The following is a 22,458-nucleotide window of genomic DNA, read 5'->3' on the forward strand; positions in this document are numbered from 1 at the left end:
AACGTTTAAGTTCCAAAAAAGGTCCTTTTAGTTTTATTTATTCAGTTTTTGATACTTATTCTCCATTTAAAACATCCACTCATCTAAGTTATTGGTTCAAACTTCGTATTTGCATGTTTTAATAAACTTATATGGACTGCTAGAAGTAATACATCTGGTAACGCTTGTTCAATGATTCTTTTACGTTCGCTAGCAAAGAAGTGGAGTCGAAGTGATTTTCTTGGTGTTTTATTTTGTTCACCAAGAGATTAGACCTCCAGTTTATATTAATTTAGTGTATTCGATTACGCGAAATTTTGGAATGCTACGAAGAACACAAGTAAGTAAATGAAGTGATGGTGTTTTACCCAGAAAATATACGATGTAAAATCATGAAATACTTGCTTTAAATTTTCGGAGGCTTGTGTGTGACTGTATGTGTATTCTAATGATTGAAGAATATTTCAAATTTTGAAATTCAAAAACAAGAAGAATCTCAATTAATTGACTGGGTCTTGAACCTTAATATGTTGGTCCGCTGCCTGTTTTTTTTTGTAATTGCGCCGTAAAATCCAAATAATTATTTTTCAAACAAATTTTTTTCAACTTCCATTTGACTAAAGGGCGTCCACGATGAAATTGCCACACTATGAAATTGCTCTAACTTTTTAACCGTTGGGTAGAATTTAATGAAAATTTGGGTTGATTTAGTTCATAGTGCATTATTTACATCCTGCAAGTTTTAAAGTCCTGTGATCAAAACTCGCGGAAATGGAGTCGAAAGAACAGCTCGTGCGTGATAAAATCTTGCGCATTCATCACGAGAACAAGGATCTCTCGCATCGTTCCATCGCTAAAACGTTGGGAATCGCGAATTCCACGGTGTCGCGAGTGATTAAGCGGTTCGAGGAACGGTTGACCACCGATCGGAAGCCCAGAAGTGAAGGAAAAAGTATTCCGTACAACACCAAAAATCACAACCGCGTAGTTGGGGCCTTCAACCGAAATCCGAACGCCTCCGTTAGGGATGTGGCTAAGAAGCTGCACCTAAGCCGAAGTCCAAAAGGCCAAAACTAAGGCTGGGCTTCGAACGTTCAAGGTACAAAAGGCCCCTAATCGCGACGAGAAGCAGAACAAGTCCGCCAAAACCCGTGCCAGGAAGTTGTACCTCAACATGCTGACTAAAGTTGAATGCTGCATCATGGACGACGAAACATATGTGAAGGCCGACTTCAAACAGATCCCCGGCAACCTGTTTTTCACAGCCAAGGATAAGTTCAGCGTTCCGGAGCATGTCCGCAATCAGAAGATGTCCAAATTTGCGAAGAAATTCCTGGTTTGGCAAGCCATCTGCACGTGCGGGAAGCGGAGTGCACCTTTCGTGACCCAGGACACGATGAACGGACAGGTGTACATAAAAGAGTGCCTCCAGAAGCGGCTGCTTTCTCTCCTGAAGGCCCACAACGTCCCAACAATCTTCTGGCCGGATTGGGCCTCATGCCACTACTCCAAGGACGTGCTGAAGTGGTATGCGGACAATAAGGTCAATTTCGTGCCGAAAATGTTCAACCCTCCCAACACTCCGGAGCTCCGCCCCATCGAGAAGTACTGGGCGATTATGAAGCAGCACCTTCTTAAACGACCTAAGGTAGTGAAGACAGTCGAGGAACTGAAGAAAGTATGGGTTTACATGCAAAAAACGGTTGATTCACAGGTTGTGCAGAATCTTATGACCGGGGTTAAGGCCAAGGTGCGGGCATTTGCGTATGGACTGTAAATAAAATACGAGTAAAATGGTAAAATGAAGTTTAATAGTTATTTCTCAATCCCTGAAAATTTGATGGCAATCGGATGAAAACTCGAATTTTGCGAATCAATTTTGTGTGTGGCAATTTCGTCGTGGACACCCTTTATGTAGCATCTACTGGATATTTTTATTTGTTTTAGTGAATGCAAAAATCCCTGCATATTTTTGCATTCACTAATACAAAAAAAAACTATCCAGTAGATGCTTCTTCTTCTTCTTCGCATTTCAAGCTTATTGCATATCGCATATTAGCTTATTGCGTGCTCTCAACTTAGTGTTCTAGATGCACTTCCACAGTTATTAATTGAGAGCTTTCGATGCCTGTACCATTTTTGCATTGGTATGATTGTGTGGCAAGTTCAATCATACTTCTATGCCCAAGGAAGTCGAGAAATTTTCCAACCCGAAAAATTCTTAGACCGGACCGGGAATTGAACCCAGCCACCTCCAGCATGGTCTTGCTTTGTAGCTGCGCCTTTACCGACTGAGCTAAGGGAGGCCCCAGTAGATGCTACATAGTCAAATGGATGCTGGAAAATTTTTTTGCTGGAAATTAATTAGTTTTAACTTGCTAAACAGTTTGTCTAGCAGTTCTGCAAAAAATGAAAATCCTGAAATAAAAATATCAATCGTACCAACCATTTGATATGACCAATTAAACCATAAAGAAGGGAAAAATATCTTTTCATCAAATTAAAAACAGTACAAATCCGTTGAAACTAAGAAAAATAGTAAAAGGAGCGATTCTGGTTTGGTGCTTCAAGAGTTCATATAGAATATCTAGTAGATATCTGGAAGAATGCATCAACATAATCTGACACATGTCTACTTTATGGTCGCCTCGTCCTGGCTACAATACCTACTAACAAAAAATTAAACCAACGATTCAATAAGTAAACGATTTGAGTAAACGATTACGGCGGTAGAGCATAACGATGGAATTGAATAAAAATATAATTGCATTCGCTTTGAGAAAGTAGCATTTATAGTTTTTGATTGATCTGTTATATTCTTTATTCATTCAAAAGAATAGGTTTGAAATAAATGTCATCATATTCTGTATATTTATTTCCCAAAATGCTATCTCACATGCACTACGCATTGAACTTTGTGTCAGTTAATCTATCTTATTTAAAAAAAGATGGATCACGATGGTGCTAACAAAACAGATAATTGATTACATCTACACTAAAAAAAAATCATGTTTAAAGTGTTCAGTGTAGCGGCACTGGTGGTGTAGTGGTAAGCGTGATTTCCTCTCACCCCAGCAGGCCTGGGTTCAATCCCAGTCGGCGCCGCCGGGATGTTCTGAGGTATAACATCTCTGATCACGGTCCCGGTGCATGAGTTGATGGGTCGATATGTAGGGTCCAGGCGTGGGAGCGCCTCCCTGGCGTCGGTAGCATTGGTGCTAAGCACGGAAAACAAATCAAGGAAAAAAAGTGTTCAGTGTAGAAAACATAAATTTGGCAACATTGTAAAAAAAAAAACTTTTCCTGCTATTATATTCCATATGTTTTTCTTTCAAACATAAATAAAACAATAAATCAAGAGAACAGTGTTGGGAAATTACCAAAAATCAAATCTCACCACAGATTAAAATCCCGCTTGATTTTCGTAAACAAAAATCAACAAGCAAACAACTGCAATTGATATTGCAAGCTGCTATATCGCAGCTCGGAATATCAAGCTAACAAAATTCACCAGCTGCAAATCTCACCAAACTGTGGTGAGATTTAGTTTCATTATTGTTGAATAGTCTCGCAATATCAAAGGAGCTTGTAAAATCAATATCAAGCATGATTTTTACGCGTGATATTGAGAGCGTATGAGAGCAGAAAAATATCAATTTATAAATGATTATGCCCCACGTTGCCGAAAGAATTTCCAGTCGATGGTGTGTTATAATTCAATTCTTCTTTACCCAACTATTGAGTTGCTCCTCTCGTCATGACCAACTTAGTCACCTCAGAGAAAAAGAGGGGGAATGAGAAATTGTTCTCAAAATTTTCTTTGAAATCAACACTCTCATAAGAAATTCTTCGAAATTTTCCTCAGAAACCTATTGGAATTCTCTACTGAATGCTCATGAAAGTTTCCTTTAATTTTTTTAACAATCCTCTGTATACGATTCCTTTGATATTTTCCGTTTTTCCGGAATTCTATTTGAAATTATTTCTGAATCTTCTTCAGTATTCCTTTGCAATTATACTCAGAACACCTTTTAAATTCTGCTTATAACTATTTTTTATCTCTTATCTGAATTCTTTTAGAATTCCTAAAATTGTCCTGTTATTATCCTAACGAATTCCATTAAATTATTCTCAGAATTGCCAAGAAATGCAATTAAGGTGGTCTAACTGGTAGTACGAAACCGGTAATACCGGCCAAAGCAAAAAAAAACCTATTTTCGGCATGTTATCTTCTATTCTGGTTCCTCAAAAAATTAATGCATATATTCACATAAAATTGACAAGCTCACCGTGAAGCAAATGCACGCTGCCTACTCAACAATACACGCGTTGTTTGCTTTGCTTTACACCTGATGAACCCACTCAGACGAACAGCAACAACAAAATAGCTGCTTGATGATGCCATTAGAATTTCAATCTCCCAAATAATTAATAGTTATTTAATTTGACGTTTGGCTCAAAAACAATTTTCGGCAAAGTTGTAGCTGAGTTGTTTCCAATAAGAATACCTTTAAAACTTTTCATCATAGCAATACTGTGAAAGTCTAGAAGACAATGAACAAAAATTGGATATTAAAGGAGGTTGTTCAGCGGAGCGAAAATTTAAAATGTTGTATTACTCTAATGGTTATGTTGGTTTGCGAGGGCGTACCTTGAAAACCTAGAAATCGTTGAGAGAAGTCATTGTTTACAAAAGTTGCTACGCCCTTATTACAGTTCTATCTTGAAATATGACAAACCTAGAATTCACTAGGCTCAACCAAGACTCACACGAACAGCAACAGCAAGTGAAATACAAATCTAGATAGAGCTCTAATGAAGGCGTAACAGCTTTTGTAAACAATTACTTCTTCCGCATTATTCTCCTACCCGCTGGTTATTAGACTTATGCAAAATTTCAAATTTTCGCTTCGCAGTGCTTAAACGATTCCAAATCGGGCCTCCCAAAATTTGAACTCATTTTTAATAAACTGACTTGGCTATAACCATTTGATGTTTATATGAAAATTACTATGGGAAACTAGACGGTTGTTCACATCTATCTAACAATTCACCACATTGCTCTGCATTGAAAAATGATAGCTGTGTTTGCAGGAGATTTTCTTTTCTTTTTTCAAGACCATTTATCGATAAAATGCAAGGAACAAAATTGATTAATGATTGAGTCGACCTGCACGGATTTGCATGAAACTTTGCATAATTGTGTGAGCAATCATACACATTTTTGCAAAAATTCGGGCAGTTTGGATCCTGTATGTTTTTTTCAAAATGGCGTCTTTGACATTTTTCAATAAATTGTAGCACGAAAACGTAACTTCTGATTGAAATGACGTCTGAAACAAAGTTGTTAAGAAAAGTAAAATCTTTTGAAAAGAAATATATACGGTTGTTGAAAACTGAAATATTTAAAAAAGTATATTCGGACATTTCGGTTGAAGCAGAGAGAGCATTTTTGGTTGCCCAAAATATTGCAAATAAATCCGTTGTTGAATCGCTTAGTATAATATGCCTGTTGATGTTCTACTTTGCTGTGCAGCAGTAATATCTAAGATTGAATTTGAATAATAAATGCTTTTTTACTGGAAAATAGATATATTTATATGAATATAAAGATAGATATATAAATTATATAGATAGATAATAGATATACTTTTACCAATACTGAAAATGTCAAGTAATTTGGTATGCGTAAGTGCGTAATTTTTATCGAATACACCCTTTAATATTTTCGAAACTTTTTGCAAAGAGTACCGTGGCCAAAAAATTTAAAAAAAATCGTTCCCTTCATTAACAACATTCACATTTTAGCAAGGAAAACAATTTTAAGCATATGAATATAGGGTAAATTTCGGCTTCGGTACCCATTGACTGTTTTCGGCAACATAAATTTAAACGTTAATTTCACTGCATTTTCCTATTAAAACAGTTCGCTGAATGTATTTACGCGAGTCCTTAGTCTTTCAGCTTCAATCTGATTTCAGTTTTGCGATTGGGTCAGCTGAGAAGTTTGGAGTGCTGTAAAAATGCTTTCAAACAATTTTGGATAATCATGTTGATTGGAATGGATAGCGAAGCAAGCAGCATAGAAATGTAAACAAACAAACACGTTATATGTGTGCGTGATGCTGAGAAAATGCTAATAGATGCGCAGGTGTATATTGACGAGAATGCGTAAATTCCCATATTTATCAATTATATATTTACGACTGTCATGGAAATGGTTGGTTGCAATTGGTTTCTCATTTTACTAAAATTAAATAAAACCTTATAGGGAGTGACATTGGGCCAAAACATAAATTTAAAGGGTGATACGGTCAAAATTTGGTCAAGGGAAAACGCGTGTAAATCGGTGAAATCGTTTATTTAAAAAATCAAAGTAAATTTCTTTTTCAAGTTCAATTAGTATAAAATTCAGGAAAAATATTCAGTTAGGCTTCCGCTTTTCCAAATCCGAATTGCCGGGCTTTACGCTTGACCCCTGCCATCAGATTTTGTACAGCCACCTTGTCCACCTTCTTCGCCGCAGAAAGCCAGTTTGCCTTGAACTGCTGCTCGCCCTTAGCAGTTTTTTGGTCTTCTTTAGGTTCCGCTTGACAATAGCCCAGTATTTCTCAATTGGGCGGAGCTCTGGCGTGTTGGGAGGGTTCTTGTCCTTGGGAACCACCTGCACGTTGTTGGCGGCGTACCACTCCATGGCCTTTTTACCGTAATGGCAAGATGCCAAATCCGGCCAAAACAGTACGGAACAACCGTGTTTCTTCAGGAAAGGCAGCAGACGTTTATTCAAACACTCTTTCACGTAAATTTCTTGGTTGACAGTCCCGGAAGCTATGAAAATGCTGTTTTTCAAGCCACAGGTACAGATGGCTTGCCAAACCAGATATTTCTTTGCGAACTTTGACAGTTTCATGTGCTTGAAAACATCTGCTACCTTTCCCCTTCCTTTTGCCGTATAAAACTCTTGTCCCGGAAGTTGCTTGTAGTCGGCTTTGACGTAGGTTTCGTCGTCCATTACCACGCAGTCAAACTTCGTCAGCATCGTCGTGTACAGCCTCCGGGATCGCGCTTTGGCCGTCGTATTTTGTTTATCATCGCGATTTGGAGTCACTACCTTCTTGTAAGTCGATAGTCCGGCTCGTTTTTTGGCTCGATGCACGGTTGTAGACGATACACCCAGCTTATTTGCGGCATCTCGGAGAGAGAGGTTAGGGTTTCGCTTGAAACTACCGGCAACTCTCTTTGTCGTCTCAGCGGCTTCCGGTTTTCGATTTCCCCCCGATCCAGACTTCCTGGCTGTCGACAAACGTTCCCCAAACACTTTAATTACATTTGTAACGGTTGATTTGGCAACTTTTAGCGATTTTGCCAACTTTGCGTGCGAGTAGCTCGGATTTTCGCGATGCGCGAGCAAAATTTTGATACGCTGCTCTTCTTGCTTGGACGGCATTTTGACAACTGAAGAGTGAATTCCAAAATCAAAATAGGAGCAACATTCTACACACACACACCTTCAAAATGAGGGGTGTTCAGGTTTTTTAAATGCAAAATTGAAAGAAATACGTCAAGTTGATATTGACCAAATTTTGACCGTATCACCCTTTAGTTAAATTTCTTAAAATATGTAAATCTAACGTAGCTATTAGAAGTACACATGGTTATGATCACAATGTACTTCGTATGCATGGCTAAATATTGCGTGTAAGCTTCGTCTATCCACATAAAAGTCTGTTCAAACTTTTATTTGCTTGTGGACATTTTTAAAAACGTGTTTTTGCGACTATTTATGAACTTTACAGCACTATTTAAATAAAACAACTGGTTAAAGTTATGTACACTTTACTCCAGGAGTTCGAGAAACATGTTCTAGACTTCATTTTTTGTATATTCAAAATATTTCCATAAATAAACATTTTTTAATTTTGGCCTAATGTCTATCCGTATTACGGTTCATTATTTTCAATGAACAATTGTTTGACGATTGATTATTTGGGCTATACAAGAGTAAAACTGTTTTAAATGCATGGTTCATTAAATTTTATCCTACTGTAAAAAATATAGTAGGTATATCTCGTAATAAACAGTAGCCGTGATTATAACATTTTGCCGTAGTGCTGGTTTCATGTCGGCTTATTTGGTCAAAGATTCAGAATGTTACTTGGGATAAATGTTTCCTGAAATCAAAGGGAATATATTGTCAAATTGATAGAATGTTATTGTTGATTCACGAAGTTTTAAAAGATAGCACTTCCATTCATGAAAAAATTTAACGCGGAAATGTAAAACTCTAAACAAAATCCCTGTTTTGCCTGATGATGTTGGTTAGCTGAGCATCCAGTTAAATTTGCCGGATTGTTGGTTATTTAGTATAATGTACTTTTGCCGGAAGCAGTTCAGCAATCCATTTTTGGTGTGTAGACTATGATTGTACCTGCCACACAGTAATACTAATGCAAAAATGACACTGGCCTAGAAAGCTCTCAATTCTGTATCAACAATAGAAAAGGGCCCATCACCATTTGTAAACAAACCGTTCCAAAGCCCATTCCTCACAAATCGAAGGTCGCTCACACAAACCAACACCATCATCGTGTAGGTAGAAGTTGCCCACTATCCGATGATGGTGTTGATTTGCGTGGGTGGATTTCGCTTTGTGAGTAAAGGGCTTTGGAACGGTTTGTTTACAAATACTGATGGGCCCTTTTATATTGTTGATCCAGAATTAATAACTTTGGAAGTGCTCAAAGAACATTGTGTTGGCTACTGGCGTGAAGTCCCAGTAGGGACGTAATAATGTCAAAGAAGATGTACACTCTAAAAAAATAATTTGAAAAACAAAATAAGCCTTATGCATGAAATCCGTTAATTGTAAAAATGTAGCATGAAACTGCTTCTTAATGACGTCGCCACTCACTCGTGTTATCGATTCCAAACAGTATTTACTTCGTCAGCAAAAGGGTTTGACAACAACTGCTATAGAGTGAAGAGTTATCGTTTACTAAATTGTTTACTCACTTTTGTCGCAGTAAACATCTACTCGTAGAACGGAAAAACTGCGCAAACTCAATGTGTAACTAGCAGCTTTGGCAAACTATTATTTTATAGCTAGTGCATGGGCAAACATGAAAGGCTTCAATTCACGATAGAGTGGCATTATGCTACATCTGCACTACTGCCTCGCTCCCTTGTTAATTTACAGTTCGTGCCTAACTGCTTCGTATCGCTTCCGATTTATTGTGCATTGACATTGAAAACTATGAAACGTTAATGCTCTAGAACACAAACAAGATATAGGTTTCAGATTGTAAATTTCAAATGTTACAGGTTGAGTGCATGATTAAAACTGAATCTCATTAAGCATATTAACAATAATTGAGCAATTTTAGTTCCAGTCAGCATAACTAGTAGAATAGTCTAAAATGTAGTTGCCGCGCTTATTTAATTTTCGTTTTGTCTTCTGCAGTGTATCATATAATTTTTAAACCTAGCATTAACCAATTTTCAGGAGCAAAGGATCCATGATGCAATGTATTCGAGCGCCTCGCTCACCTACTAGACAGAATACCCCATCTGAATCGAAAAAAGACAGAAAGAAACACAAAAAGTAATAGTATAAACCATATTCAAAATTTAAATCTAAACATAGTCCATGATGCAGCCTACATTTTTCACTAAACTAATCGGAATTGTATAATCATTCAAATTTGTTGAAGAGCTTCTCTGTATAACCGTGTAAATGTGTCTTTACTATCTGTTTTTTTCTCAACTCTTAGGTGTAGGGTATGCTTATAGAATGATGTAACTGTTAATCTCTTCAAGTGAATCATGTGTGATACTCGAGAAAAACAATGTTAATGTTGAAATATGTATTTAGGCTGCCTTATTCTGCAACAACAGCTGCATTTTTTTTTAATTATTGGGATAAAATCAGGACCGGAAGTAGTCCAACCAACCAACCCACAACGATGCGATGACTTATTCTAGTTTGTAATTTTTGGAAATGCGTGTGTCTTCCCGTTTGTGGCTACTCTCGATACTATACTCTAATATCTACCAATATAAAAAAAAACATTGGAAAGTTAGAGGTCCATTATGTGTCGTTCTAATACTTTTCATTTCGAAGTTAAGCACGATAAAATCGTTTGTTTAGGCGTGTACATTTTTTAATCGTGGAAAAGTGAATGATTAATATTAGCCTATATTACTATCACAGTACATTAAGCAAACCGTTATTTTATGCAGTGCAAGTGTGTTTTAAGTACCGTGAAATTCCTAGTGCAATTTGAAAGAAATATATGATGTAAATGAAGACATAAAACGTCTGATGATGATGATGATGATTATTTTTCCACCTCTTACTCCTACAAAGGTTTGAGCAGAACGATTTATCTTTAAGATAATTAATTGACACACACAATAATTAATTAATTGGATTTCAGGCGGAATTTCCTTTAAACAATGTTATATTGAAAACGTGTGATCTTCAAAACCAAGTTTCTTCTTTCAATTTAGATCATGGTATATATTTTTGTCGACTTGCTTTGTTTCGAAGCGTAAATTTTCAATGAATTACCGCATACTTTCAATTCTGTTTTTACGCGAATTTGTTCTCGTGATGGGTACATAATTTTTAATACTACCATATTTTTTTATGATTTTTTGATACAAGTTGCATTAAATTCTATTTAAATTTGAGTTCATACGATCAAATATAGAGTCGGAAAAAATAGCATAGGATCAGAATTGAGTGTATAGAAATTATTTAAATATTTTATAAAAATCAGTTCCGCCTAATTTATAAAGTGATACCATCTAGAATCATCGTATGCCGGTGCCGGTGGTGTAGTGGTAAGCGTGACTGCTTTCTCACACCAATGGGTCTGGGTTCAATCCCAGTCGAGGTCGGTGGGATTTTTCTGAGGCATAAAAATCTCTGGTCACGTCTTCCTTCTGAAGGGAAGTAAAGCCGTTGGTCCCGGCCCATGTGTGTTGTGAATGGGTGCGATATCCTACACAGGTGTGGAAGCTGCCTTCCTGCACATTCGATTGCCGTCAATGGATGGCAATCGATGTCCGTCGGTGATTGGCACTACACTCATAAAATAAATCACATAACCAGTGGAAAATATCCATGTGAATTTCACATAACTTTCATGTGATCCCATAATTGGAAATTGCACCTCTAAATCACATGAACGTTATGTGTCCAATGAAATCTATATGATTTCTCATATAGAATTTCTAATGCTATGTGATATTCAGATAAAAATCATTGTTTTTGTTTTTGGAAAAATACTATGTGCGTTCCTAATAGAAACTAAGTGAAAACTTTTTTCAGTGTAGATTGCGGAACAGAGACCGACGTTAAATAAAGGAAAGAAGAAAAGAAGAATCATCGTATGAAGGTTTTGTAAAAAAAATATGAAATCTGAAAAACAATTGCCTATTCGCTACAGTTTACTGTACGAACCGCCTTTGCATGTCACGTAAGAATCATACACAGCAAATGTAAGAAACGACACTTTCGTTGTATGTATTTAATTGTATAGTGTATTTTAGAGTGAGTGGATTTGCACTGAGGTCCCGAAAAAAGTGCATTGTTTGATGTAGGGATTCGTTTGCGATCTAGATTTGCGCCAAACTTTCAAAACTAGTAGAGAAATTTGTATGCGAAACGGAAAATCAACATTAATTTGCCTGTGAAAAAATTATACATGGCTCAATATCATCCATACTTGAAGGGTACACGCAAAACAAATGGCATGATCATAAAATCAAAGCTCAAATTTCATCTGCCGACAGGTCACAAGTAACTTAAAATGTGACTATAAAACAAAAAAAAAACTCGAACAGTTACGAACAGGGGCTACATTTCAAGAGAATCCGGAAAACACGCGTTTGCTCAGAGACGTAAAAATCAAATCAGATTGAAGCTGATGGACTGAGGAATCACTAAATACATTCAAACACCGTATTTTTTTAACAAAAAATTCAGTGAAATTATCGTTTTTGTTTGCCGAAAAAAAGTTTCTGTCGGTTGTACCGGTAGTCGATTTGGAGTTATGTTAATTTACTTGGAGAGTTCTGTCAGTTAGATAATTTTGAACTAGTTAATACAGAGTGGAAAACTAAACAATCACACCTTCATGCCAAACACTGTCGAATGCTTTTTCCAAGTCAAACTTGTAGGACGGTAGCTAGAAAAAGCTGGATTTTTATCCGGCTTCAAAATTAGAACAACTTTTGCATTTTTCCATTTGTCAGGAAAGTATGCCAAATGGATACATCTGTTAAATAATTTTAACCAAGAAAGACAAGTCTCTGTGAATTCTTGATGAGGATATAGAAAATTCCATCAACACCTGAATCTTTCAAACGTTACTGGAAGGTGATCAGAACCGAATTCAGCATGGGTAACCAATTGGCTACAAAGTTGACATGAATCAGTTAAGACCAAATCAGGGATTTCTTGCTGAAAAAAAGCATGCTGAGCTGTTTCGATATTGAATAGTGTAGTAACCTGCAGAACAATCATCAAACATTACATAGCTTTGAGCATTATTCCATGAGCGGTGTATTGGTGAGTTTAAACCAATAATAAAAGATTTAGACCTATGACGGGTAAGTTTCTGAAGGTCACCCTTGAGAAAATTATTTTGCTGGCCTACGCATTGAAATGGCAAATAGGAAACTATAAACGTAAGTTGCCCGAATTTCATTTCGACATAAACTCCCAAAGTTTCAAAAACATTGGTTTCAAATGAAGAAAGAATTTGATGTTTGGTACGACTATGAACAATGATTGCAACCCCACCATCGGCTCCATCAAGACGGTAATTTTTATAAATGAAATAATTTTCGCCCCGGTTAAACCCTTATGTTCAGGTTTAAGGATCGTTTCAGTTATAACGGCGCTATGCACGTTATAAACTCTCAAAAAGTGAAATAGCTCGTCTTAATTATCTTTAATAGATCGAGCATTCAAAATAGGTATTTTATTATTTAAAATCCATTACTGAATTTCAAAGTCATAACTAAGTTATTAGCCAATTTTACTCCAGTTTGAATAGCTAGTTAGTTAGTTTTCAGCATATCAGATTCGTGATTCATGATTTCTGTAAAATTCCATTTTAGGAGCAGTAATGCTTCCTAAGTCAATTTTTTTTAAATTTTCGTTAGAATTATGTTGTCTAGAATTTTGTTTTCGATTTCTACCAGCTGCAATAGCAGCATAGGTAGCTCCATTTACTTCCATTTACGGGTACGAATGTAGAATTTGTTGTTCTTTGATCGTTGTTAACAGCAGAGAAATTAGTACCTGATCGGGAACGTGGAGCGTGTCCTACCTATCGCTTAGAACGAGATTATAGGATCGCTTTGCGAGTCCCAAAAATTGGATTTGTGGTTTACACCACAATTTGAATATTTAAATTTCTTATGATTGTGAACCAGGCGTCCTTTGCGTTAGAGGAATCACCACAATTCATGCATTTAGCAGGCATGTAGCATTTTTTTTGTTTCGTGACCTCATCCCTGGCATTTACTGCACTGGGTGAGGTTTTGGAAATTTCCTCCAGTCTTCCTGAAGTGTTCTCACTTCACTCGGACATAGAGCACAAGGCCTTAAAGTTGTTTAGTTCACTAAACTTGAAGTGAACTCATTTCACTCGGACATAGAGCACAAGGCCTTAAAGTTGTTTAGTTCACTAGACTTGAAATGAACAAAATAAAAAAATTAGAAATCCCGTTGCGTGAATCGTCGGGATTTCATTTTCATTTTGATAACTTAGACTGGCTCAACTCCATGTAATTTTGTCAATTCATCTTTAAACCTTTCCAGGGATTCATCACTGGGCAGCCCTTTCATGACAACCTTGAACAAACGTTCAGTTTTGTTATCGTAAGTAAAGAAATTATGCTGATTCTCAGTAAGATACTTTAGTAGACGTTTGAATCCGTCCAAAGTTTCAGGAAAAACACGGCATTCACCCCGACGGCCAATTTGTAGTGAAAACTTTAATTTAACAAAGTCCAAAAGTTCCGCGCGAAGAGTATAAGAATTGGAAATAGTTACCACAATAAAGGGGACCTTTTCCTTCTTGGCATTAAGTCGGAAAATTTTATTAGAATTTTGCCTGGATGGTGGATCATAGTCATCATCCGTGAGCATACCAAATTAATTGCTCAAATTAATTTCATCAGAAGAGGCATCAAGAGATAGTCCTTTTCTTTTGTGTTTAAGTGCCATGGCGGCTGATAAACGTTTTTCCAAAACGATTTCCAACGCAGAGGAATTTTAAGTCAATGTCCAAGCAGCATTACCTCGGCTAGGGTTCATACAAGGATTGAAGAGGAATTAAAGTAAAAAAAGGTAGATCATTTGAAGATACTATTTAGCACTGAGAAGTGCTGTTTTAAATGTGTTGTAGCTTTAGCTTCAACAAAAGGCAAATAGATCCGAACAGGAAGAAAACACGATGCGGACTATAGTTTTCTTTTTATTTTTTCATCGGAAGGCTTTTTAAATAGTTTTGTTATTTTTATTCTTTATTAATTTATTTTATAAGGCTCAATCGAATTAACTTTACAGAGCCGAGGATTCTTGTTCACCAAACAGAACATCGTTAAACTATAGTCAAATGGTACAACAAAATAAACACTTTATCTTCCACTCCAATAAGCCTCCTTCAATCAGAACGGGATCCGCTTCCAGTGGTTTCATTGTATGGCAGTATCGCCAACGGGGGGCAGAGTGCTTCCATTGCAGCAATGGACGCAAAATGTGGTCATCAGTCACACACTCATCACGACTTTCCAAAGTCGACGAAGCATCGACCGAAAGAACTGCTGATGAAGAACAATGAGAAGGACCACACAATGGTTGCTGCCAACTAAACAGATGATCGCGTGACACACATCGAGGGTAGCCTGTTTATGTCGACAGCCGAGTGAACACTGTTATTTTTATGTAAGCTAAATTTTCGAACAAAGTTTGATTTTTCAAATGCACTGAGCCTAGAAAACTTGCTTGTACGGTACAGTTCATTGAAAATACTGCAGTACATTTGTTGTAAGAAACATATACAGAAAATGTAATAAATCCACACTTACTTTTGATATTCATGCCATTTGTTTTGTGTGTAGTGTTGAGATTTTAAGTTTGGAAAACTTAAATATCTCAATATAATACAACCTTAATTATGTCAGATATATGAACGTCTGGTAAACTGTACTTAATTGTTGTAAATATTTGTGTTACAAAAGAAATACAGTATTAAAACTCAGAAACAAAGTTTTGGAATTTGTTTACAAGCTAGCACTCATGTCTACTTTATAATATCAGCTTTTTATTTAGTATACATAGTTTTTAAGCAAATATATTTTTTTATATTCAGCTCAGAATTGCATCTATTTTACTTACTATGAAATGAAGGCCAAAACATTGTCAATAAAATGTTCACAACAAGAAATTTAATAAATTAAGTGTATTGTTTCAAATGAATATCGATGATTTGTATAAGAAATTATATTCTATACTTTTAAAATGAGCTCTGAATTGTAAGGGGATGATCAGGAAATGTATCGTGATTTGTGGTGCAAATTTTTCTATTGTACCCAACCTATTCGTTATATACCAAAGGCTTCGATGTGCCGGCTTTGCTTCATACGCGAAAAAGAGTTGAATTTTTAGGTACTAATAAGTAGTTCATTGCTTGAAAGGGTCGATTGGTAATGTCTATTAATATATTACTAAATATTTACTAACATATTCCATACAAATGTAGGTACTGACAATTTTCTAACAGGTGGCTGGTGGCGGTAACCTTTATGTATTGCATTGTATTGAAATTGGTGATGGAATGTTGCCCGCTTCTTCCGTACTTTGGATTGCCTTTCCCTTTCTATTGTGCTACATTTATTCGCTTTCTGCTTACTCCTAGCTATATGGGACTTCCATTAGGACCAGAGACTAATAACGAGTTCGCATTTTCTTTTCTTTTTCCATCTATCATCCGTACTCGCACGTCCTTGTGCTGTTACATGTCGCACTGCATCCCATCATATACAGAAATCAAGCAGAGATGACACACACTTGTCGCGGTACAATATCCCTCCATGGCGCCCTTATCCACACTGTGGACTCCTGTACGTTTGTGATATCGAATGGTGGAACCCAAACGTTTCACATTAAAGCTGGAAACGAAGTGGAACGACAGTCCTGGGTAACTGCATTAGAGCTGGCCAAAGCGAAAGCAATGTAAGTGTCTCCTTTTTTCTGCTAGATTGCATAGTACCGACAAAGCAATGTTCTTGTCCTATATGTTCCTTTCACAGACGCGCCATGGAAAGTGACGATGAGGAAGAAGAAACAGCAGCCAACACGATACCTAGCGAGGAACTCATCTTAGTAGTAAGGGAGTTAACTGTTAGATTAGAAAATTTAAAGACATGCTACGATCTGATAACTAAGCATGGTGCAGCATTGCAGCGCGCCTTATCGGAGCTGGAATCCGGTGAAGATCTAGCGAATAAAAACAAGATAGTCAGTGAACGTGCAACGTTGTTCCGAATATCCTCCAATGCCATGATAAATGTAAGCACATATTGTTTTAATGAAAACAGAAGGATTCTCAATCATTTGATTGTCTTTTTGCTCTTCGACAGGCTTGTTCGGATTATTTACAAACAGCGCAGACCCAGGGTCATAAATGGTCCAAGATGTTGCAGCACGAACGTGATCAGAAACTTCATCTGGAAGAAATGGTCGAACAATTAGCTAGGCAACACTCGCACCTCGAACAAGCAGCACATCGCCATAGACCGAGTGAGTATTATATCCATATCTTTTTTTTTTGATAATTTTCACACAAAACACCGCTCCAGAACCAACTAATGTACCAAGGTTGTTCACGAATATTTATCTTCATTGTGAGAGGCGTGATGTAAAACCTATTTAATCTGGAAGGGTTCAAAGGACTAAGTAGTCCATGTTGCTTATGAAAAACAAGGTTTTAATAAGGAATAGAAACAGGTGATTGTATCAATGGTGGTAAAGATACACCATATTGCTAGCGCAAACATTCCGAAGCAATTGGTAATAAAAATGATTAAAAAAATGTTTTACATGCATTTTTTAAATTTGCTTATAACGTTAAAAATTGACTGTTACACTATCAATAACATACTTGATGTTCGGTATTTTTTTTATTGCGTACTGCACCCGGCAAATCTATTAAATTGATATATATTCGGCTTTTTCCATTTTTATAAAGAAAACCAGTAAGGTCTGGTGAGGCAAGAGTGCCACCTTAATAATTGTACGTTCAATATATTTAATTTTACAATATTGTTCAATACATAACAAATAAACCATGTTTACCAATGAAATCAAATGAAAACTATTGTTTATGATATTTGGTTTTGCCAAATTTGGTGAAAACAAGCTGACCGAAGTCTGAAATACACAATGAAGCAATTTCTTCAACATTTTTGTATTATTTTATTCATAACTGTAGGGGAGGCACTCTTGCGCGGTGTGAGGCTCATTTTAAGAAGGTGATTGTTTACCAATTAAAGAAAATATGTACCTATTAATGCTTCAATTAATAATTAATAGTGATGCCTCAATGCAGGCAAAAAATATTTGGATGTATAATTGTTATAAATAATTTCGAATTTCATGTGATGTGATCTGCACAAAATTATTTTTTGCAATTTTAGTAAGTTTTTATTTTGGACAAAATTTTCTATAATGCTGCACTCTTGCCCCACCTGTCCCTAATATGATTTACTGAAGGCCAGAATTTTCAAAAGTTATTTACTGCATTTTTCATTACTGATTTTTTTCTGTAAACTGCAAGTCGTTATGGCTATTCATTATGGCAAAACTGCTTTTGTAAACAATGACTGCAAAAAAAGCTTACTCCTACAAATTACCCATACCAGCTGGCGGAGGAAACATTCCTCTACTTGAGTATAGTTGGTATAGTTGATTTGCATGTGCGACCTTTTAATTGTTTTTACAAAAGCAGCTTCTCCCTTTTGAAATGTTGGTGAAAAATTCATAATTGCTGTCAATTATTTCGGTAATATTAATTACTCAACTCATCGGTAATCATGCCAGTTTTACTACATGTTCATAATTTTATTACCGACCATTTCACAAATGCACTGCACAAACTTTTATTTTAGATGACGCATGGAACATATGTCAAACACCTCAAAATGACGCCATGGATGTTGTTCTGCTACATTGTTTCAGCTATGCTGTAACATATATTGTTGCAATATTTTCAAGATACTGTTCTGAAGCAGGTCTAATATTTTGTATTACATAAAAAAAACAATGCTATCTATAAAAGGCCGATTCTCAGTAATTTTTGGAAACAAAATGATTTCATATTTACCTCATTCATCTCGTTGAGTCGCAGCGCTGAGCCTAACTATTGACCACGAAAAGGCATTGGCAACATCAAAAATCGACTACATCCGAATATCTTTTATCTCAAATCGAGAGAAGAAATTCCGTGCAAGCTCTACAACAAACCAAACTAGTTCATGTTGCTCTTCGTCAAGCGGACCGTCTACAATTTGGACTGCTACAACAACACATGTAAAACTGCCTTTAGGTTCAATTGGCTTTACTTGGTGAGTTTGTTCCTTATTGTCCATTTTTATCTTTTCAAACCAGTAACGCTGGTAGATCATCTTTTCGTGGTGCGTTACTGGTATAAGGCCTATGACCGAACCCTAGTCCTGACAACTTCAAACTAGGGTGTCAGGGTTTTTCAGTAATCATAGGAACATATTTTAGTCCTTATTACTTTTTATGCCGGGTGGTCGGCGTTATGAATTTCTATATTGTATATTTCATATCAAAAATATTGTTTGTGTTCATAGAGTATGTATAGGTAATCCTTTTCCCTTTGTCCTTCTCCTTTTCCTTTCCTTTTCTTTTCAGAAGTGGACCGTACACGATTGCTTTTATTGACATTATTGACATTCAGTATTGTCGTCGGCACATCGATATTGACAATATTTCTGTATTCACATCATCAATATTATTGTCAATAATTCCCCATCGCATCAATATATTGAAAATGAGTGGGGTTCGCGGTATGTGCGACGCATCCTCAATGTTAAACATAGGGGAAATGGCTCTAATGTTGGCCTATGGATTTAAGATTGGGCCCATCGCTAAAAATCAGCTATTTATCAATTTTATCTAGATGAACGCGTCATTGGGACGGTTCTAATGGATATTTTTGGTTGCTATTGAAAATTTAGTCGATTGCTGAATTTATGTATGGGCCCAAATTAGGGGCATTAGGCCAACATTACATCCATTTCCTCTATTTGAAATAGACAAGAAAAATAATTGAGGTATATCAATCATTTTCCAGGATGCTTTCAAGAACTGGCTGTTGGTGTAGACTAGCTTAGATTAGACAAAAAGATTTCATATTTACCGAACTTTGTTAAACAAATTACTGAGCTGCTCAGCTATCGCTAAATTTTCAAAAAAGTACTGAGTTACTGTCACGTTAAAGTAATCGTTTCGGTTATATTTGACAGCTCGAAAGCGTAGCTTGACTACCGAGCACTCTTCAACTGTTTAATTACCGAATCGATCGTCGAGTGCTCAGTTGTTCAAGTTCGTCAAACAAAATATCGAGTTCGATGAAAAAAAAAATAAAAGTTTCCATCTATTTTTGGCTTTTTTATTAGTCAATATTTGTACGAAAATTGTGAATTATTTAGTATGAAAATCCAGCGTGATCCTGGGCACTCCAAATGACTACCATTGAACTGGTTGTTGAATGTTCATTTGATTTGAGGTATTTTGACCTTAGTCAGAAACTGGTAACTTCTTCGGGGGTACAGGAACATGGCCGGATGTGGCCAGTGTGATCATGGGCACTTCAAATGACTAAAATTGAACTGTTCTTTTTTAATTCTCATGTGATTTGGTGTGTCGAGTTTTATTCGTTTAAGGTCAGATTTAGTCTCATGGCCCCCGGAACAATTTCCGGTCATATCTCCGGAGCTGGATGACCGATTCCAAAACTAAGCGTTCTATGGGACCATGATATCTTTCATTTGGAGATTTTTGTGTCCAATTCGGTTCAGTGGTTGCCTAGAAACACTACTTTCGTTCTCGCACACACAAGTAACACACACATACATTTTCCGATCTCGTCGAGCTGAGTCTAATGGTTTATGACACTCGGCCCTTTCGGGCCTCGCTTCGAAAGTCATTTTTCCAAGCGACTCTCTGTAATAAGGGTAAAATATGTTTCCTAGTGACTTATATTGCAATCACGTCTGATTGCTGAATTGATCACATTCTTCTGGACAGTGCTTTCGTCTATTGATTAAATTAAATTATTATCAATTACTACCCTCTGCTTTGATTCGCTCGCCACGTCTGATCGTTCACTGAATTGAAAATAAGTAGCAAACCCACATTCTACTCTCTCTGAATATTCCTGGCGATTGACTGACTGGGTGTCCTTGAAGAAAGAAATGCTTGTTATCGGCTTTTGGTATTTGATAAAGTATTTTACGAAAGAAATAAAAACCCTTTGTCTTTGTGGCTTCTAGGCCTAAAACAAAACGTAATATATCCGAATAAATTCAAGATCAACAATTGAAAAGGTTTCATCAGCTTTTGTAAACAAAACTTATTGAGAATCGGAGCTCACTCATGACATTGATGCAAACCTAGTACATCACCAGGTACACACATAGATTTGTTTTGCCGAGACGGGCTCCACCGAGCAGCTCGGCATTTCATTTTGCTGGATCTCAGTGAAAAATTTGCTGAGATTCAGCTAACAAACGGGAATTTCGCCGAGATCTCATATTTTAGAAACAAACATAAATTTTGCTGAATCTCGGCAAGTTTTTTACTGAGATTTTTACTGAGAAATAAAATGCCGAGCTGCTCGGTGATGCCCATCTCGGCAAAAAATCTAAGTGTGGGAAAGTGGTGTTGTTATGCGTAGACGAGCTCCGATTGATGAAAAAATCCCAAGAAGTTTTGTTTACAAAAGCTCAAATTGTCTCTTTTATCTAACCCATATTTTTAAATCAAGAATCTTCAATATTGTTTGCAATTACAGCAGCAATTAATTCAGCATTATATGATATATTCAATACTATAGTAATCACATTCATATATCTCGGAGCGTTTGGTACGGTATATTCACGCATCCTTCCAGCCTTGTATTCAAGAAATTCTTCGTTGTTTAAATATGTTTTATTTTAACTAGAAAAATGATGTTATCTAACTTTATCATTTTTTTTTTTTTTTTTTTTATTTATTATTTTCCAGGAGTCTTTCTCGTATTTCATGCGTTTGTATAAAATTAGTCTAGATTAGATTAGAAAGATCACGTTCAATCAGTGCTGCAAAATCTCGATAATACACGGCAAGACTCAAAATTCTGTTTTGGTCACTCATTTGAACTGACAGTCATCGTCAAAGCAAACCATGTCAATTGTCAGTGACAATGCTGTCAGTGACGAACATGTGCAGATTTTTTTTTTATTAGCTAAATTTGAAACGAAATTAAGTGACTTCACCAAAATAATTACATAGGGGCTTTAAAGTGAACAAGCATCTGAACTGCTTGGATAACAATAATGTGACTCAGAATGCACGAAATTACACTTTTTGTTACTAGGTGAATCTTTGACATTGGCGATTTTTTTTGAGGATCAAGTCTATGTGAAAAACAATTTTGTCAATATCTCACGAAAGTCTGTCAATGACAATGACAAATTTCAGCACTACGAAGGCATCCAAGTTAAATATATCAAATTTATTAAATGAGAACGTTAAGAGATAGAAACAAAGTTGATCAAACTTAACCCAGCTAATCCTTTAAATTTGTCGAACCTCTTAACGAAATCCTTTTATGAAGAGCTTTGAGTGGGTTGGTTTATTTTCTTTAAATTCCGTTATAATTGCTTATCTTTTGACAGATACGCGTATTTAGACTTCATCAGTGCCAAGTACTCAACACCACAAGCTTAACTCAGCTGCAACTGTGGTATTCACATGATCTACAAATGTCAACTTCGAGTCAAGAATTACTCCTAAGTCCCTAATTTCATCGCACCTTACAACCAGCTGGTTTCCTAGAGTACATGTAAAATCTAGAATAGTGTGTTTTCCGGAATAATTGGACGCGGACCTTAGCAATTAATGTTTCATTATGATGATGGAAAGACAAACGATACAAATATCGGATACGGGGGATTATGTTCAATATGTGAAAGTGTATGATCTGCCATAAGTGTATGTTCCCGACAGAGATCTTACATTGGTACTGCGGAAATACGGTAAAGCTAAGCGGGATAAATTCCCATAAGAGCTATGCTTCGACATATACACAGGTGTACGTGGTGTATATATAAATGTGAAAAAGGAAATTCCCACATCCCTGCATTTCCTCAAGCCTTCAGCTTCCGGAA

General features: G+C 36.4%; 1 protein-coding gene across 3 annotated transcripts in view; it reads left to right on the forward strand.

Annotated features, from left to right (window-relative positions):
- Positions 1-22,458, forward strand: part of Osbp (oxysterol binding protein) — an 85,622-nt gene that overhangs the window by 25,569 nt on the left and 37,595 nt on the right. For 2 of the 3 annotated variants that reach the window (XM_065222510.1, XM_065222511.1), the window contains 3 exons: positions 16,046-16,234; positions 16,312-16,570; positions 16,642-16,801. In XM_065222510.1, coding sequence (XP_065078582.1) covers positions 16,046-16,234; positions 16,312-16,570; positions 16,642-16,801 — 608 coding nt within the window. Of the gene's footprint in view, positions 1-9,481; positions 9,581-16,045; positions 16,235-16,311; positions 16,571-16,641; positions 16,802-22,458 lie in introns of all 3 variants that reach the window. The other variant, XM_065222509.1, reaches the window with a different exon arrangement.

This window comes from Ochlerotatus camptorhynchus, unplaced genomic scaffold (assembly GCF_037179485.1).
Source record: "Ochlerotatus camptorhynchus isolate MF236.1 unplaced genomic scaffold, CSIRO-AGI_Acam_v1.1 ptg000171l, whole genome shotgun sequence".
Taxonomy (NCBI): domain Eukaryota; kingdom Metazoa; phylum Arthropoda; class Insecta; order Diptera; family Culicidae; genus Ochlerotatus; species Ochlerotatus camptorhynchus.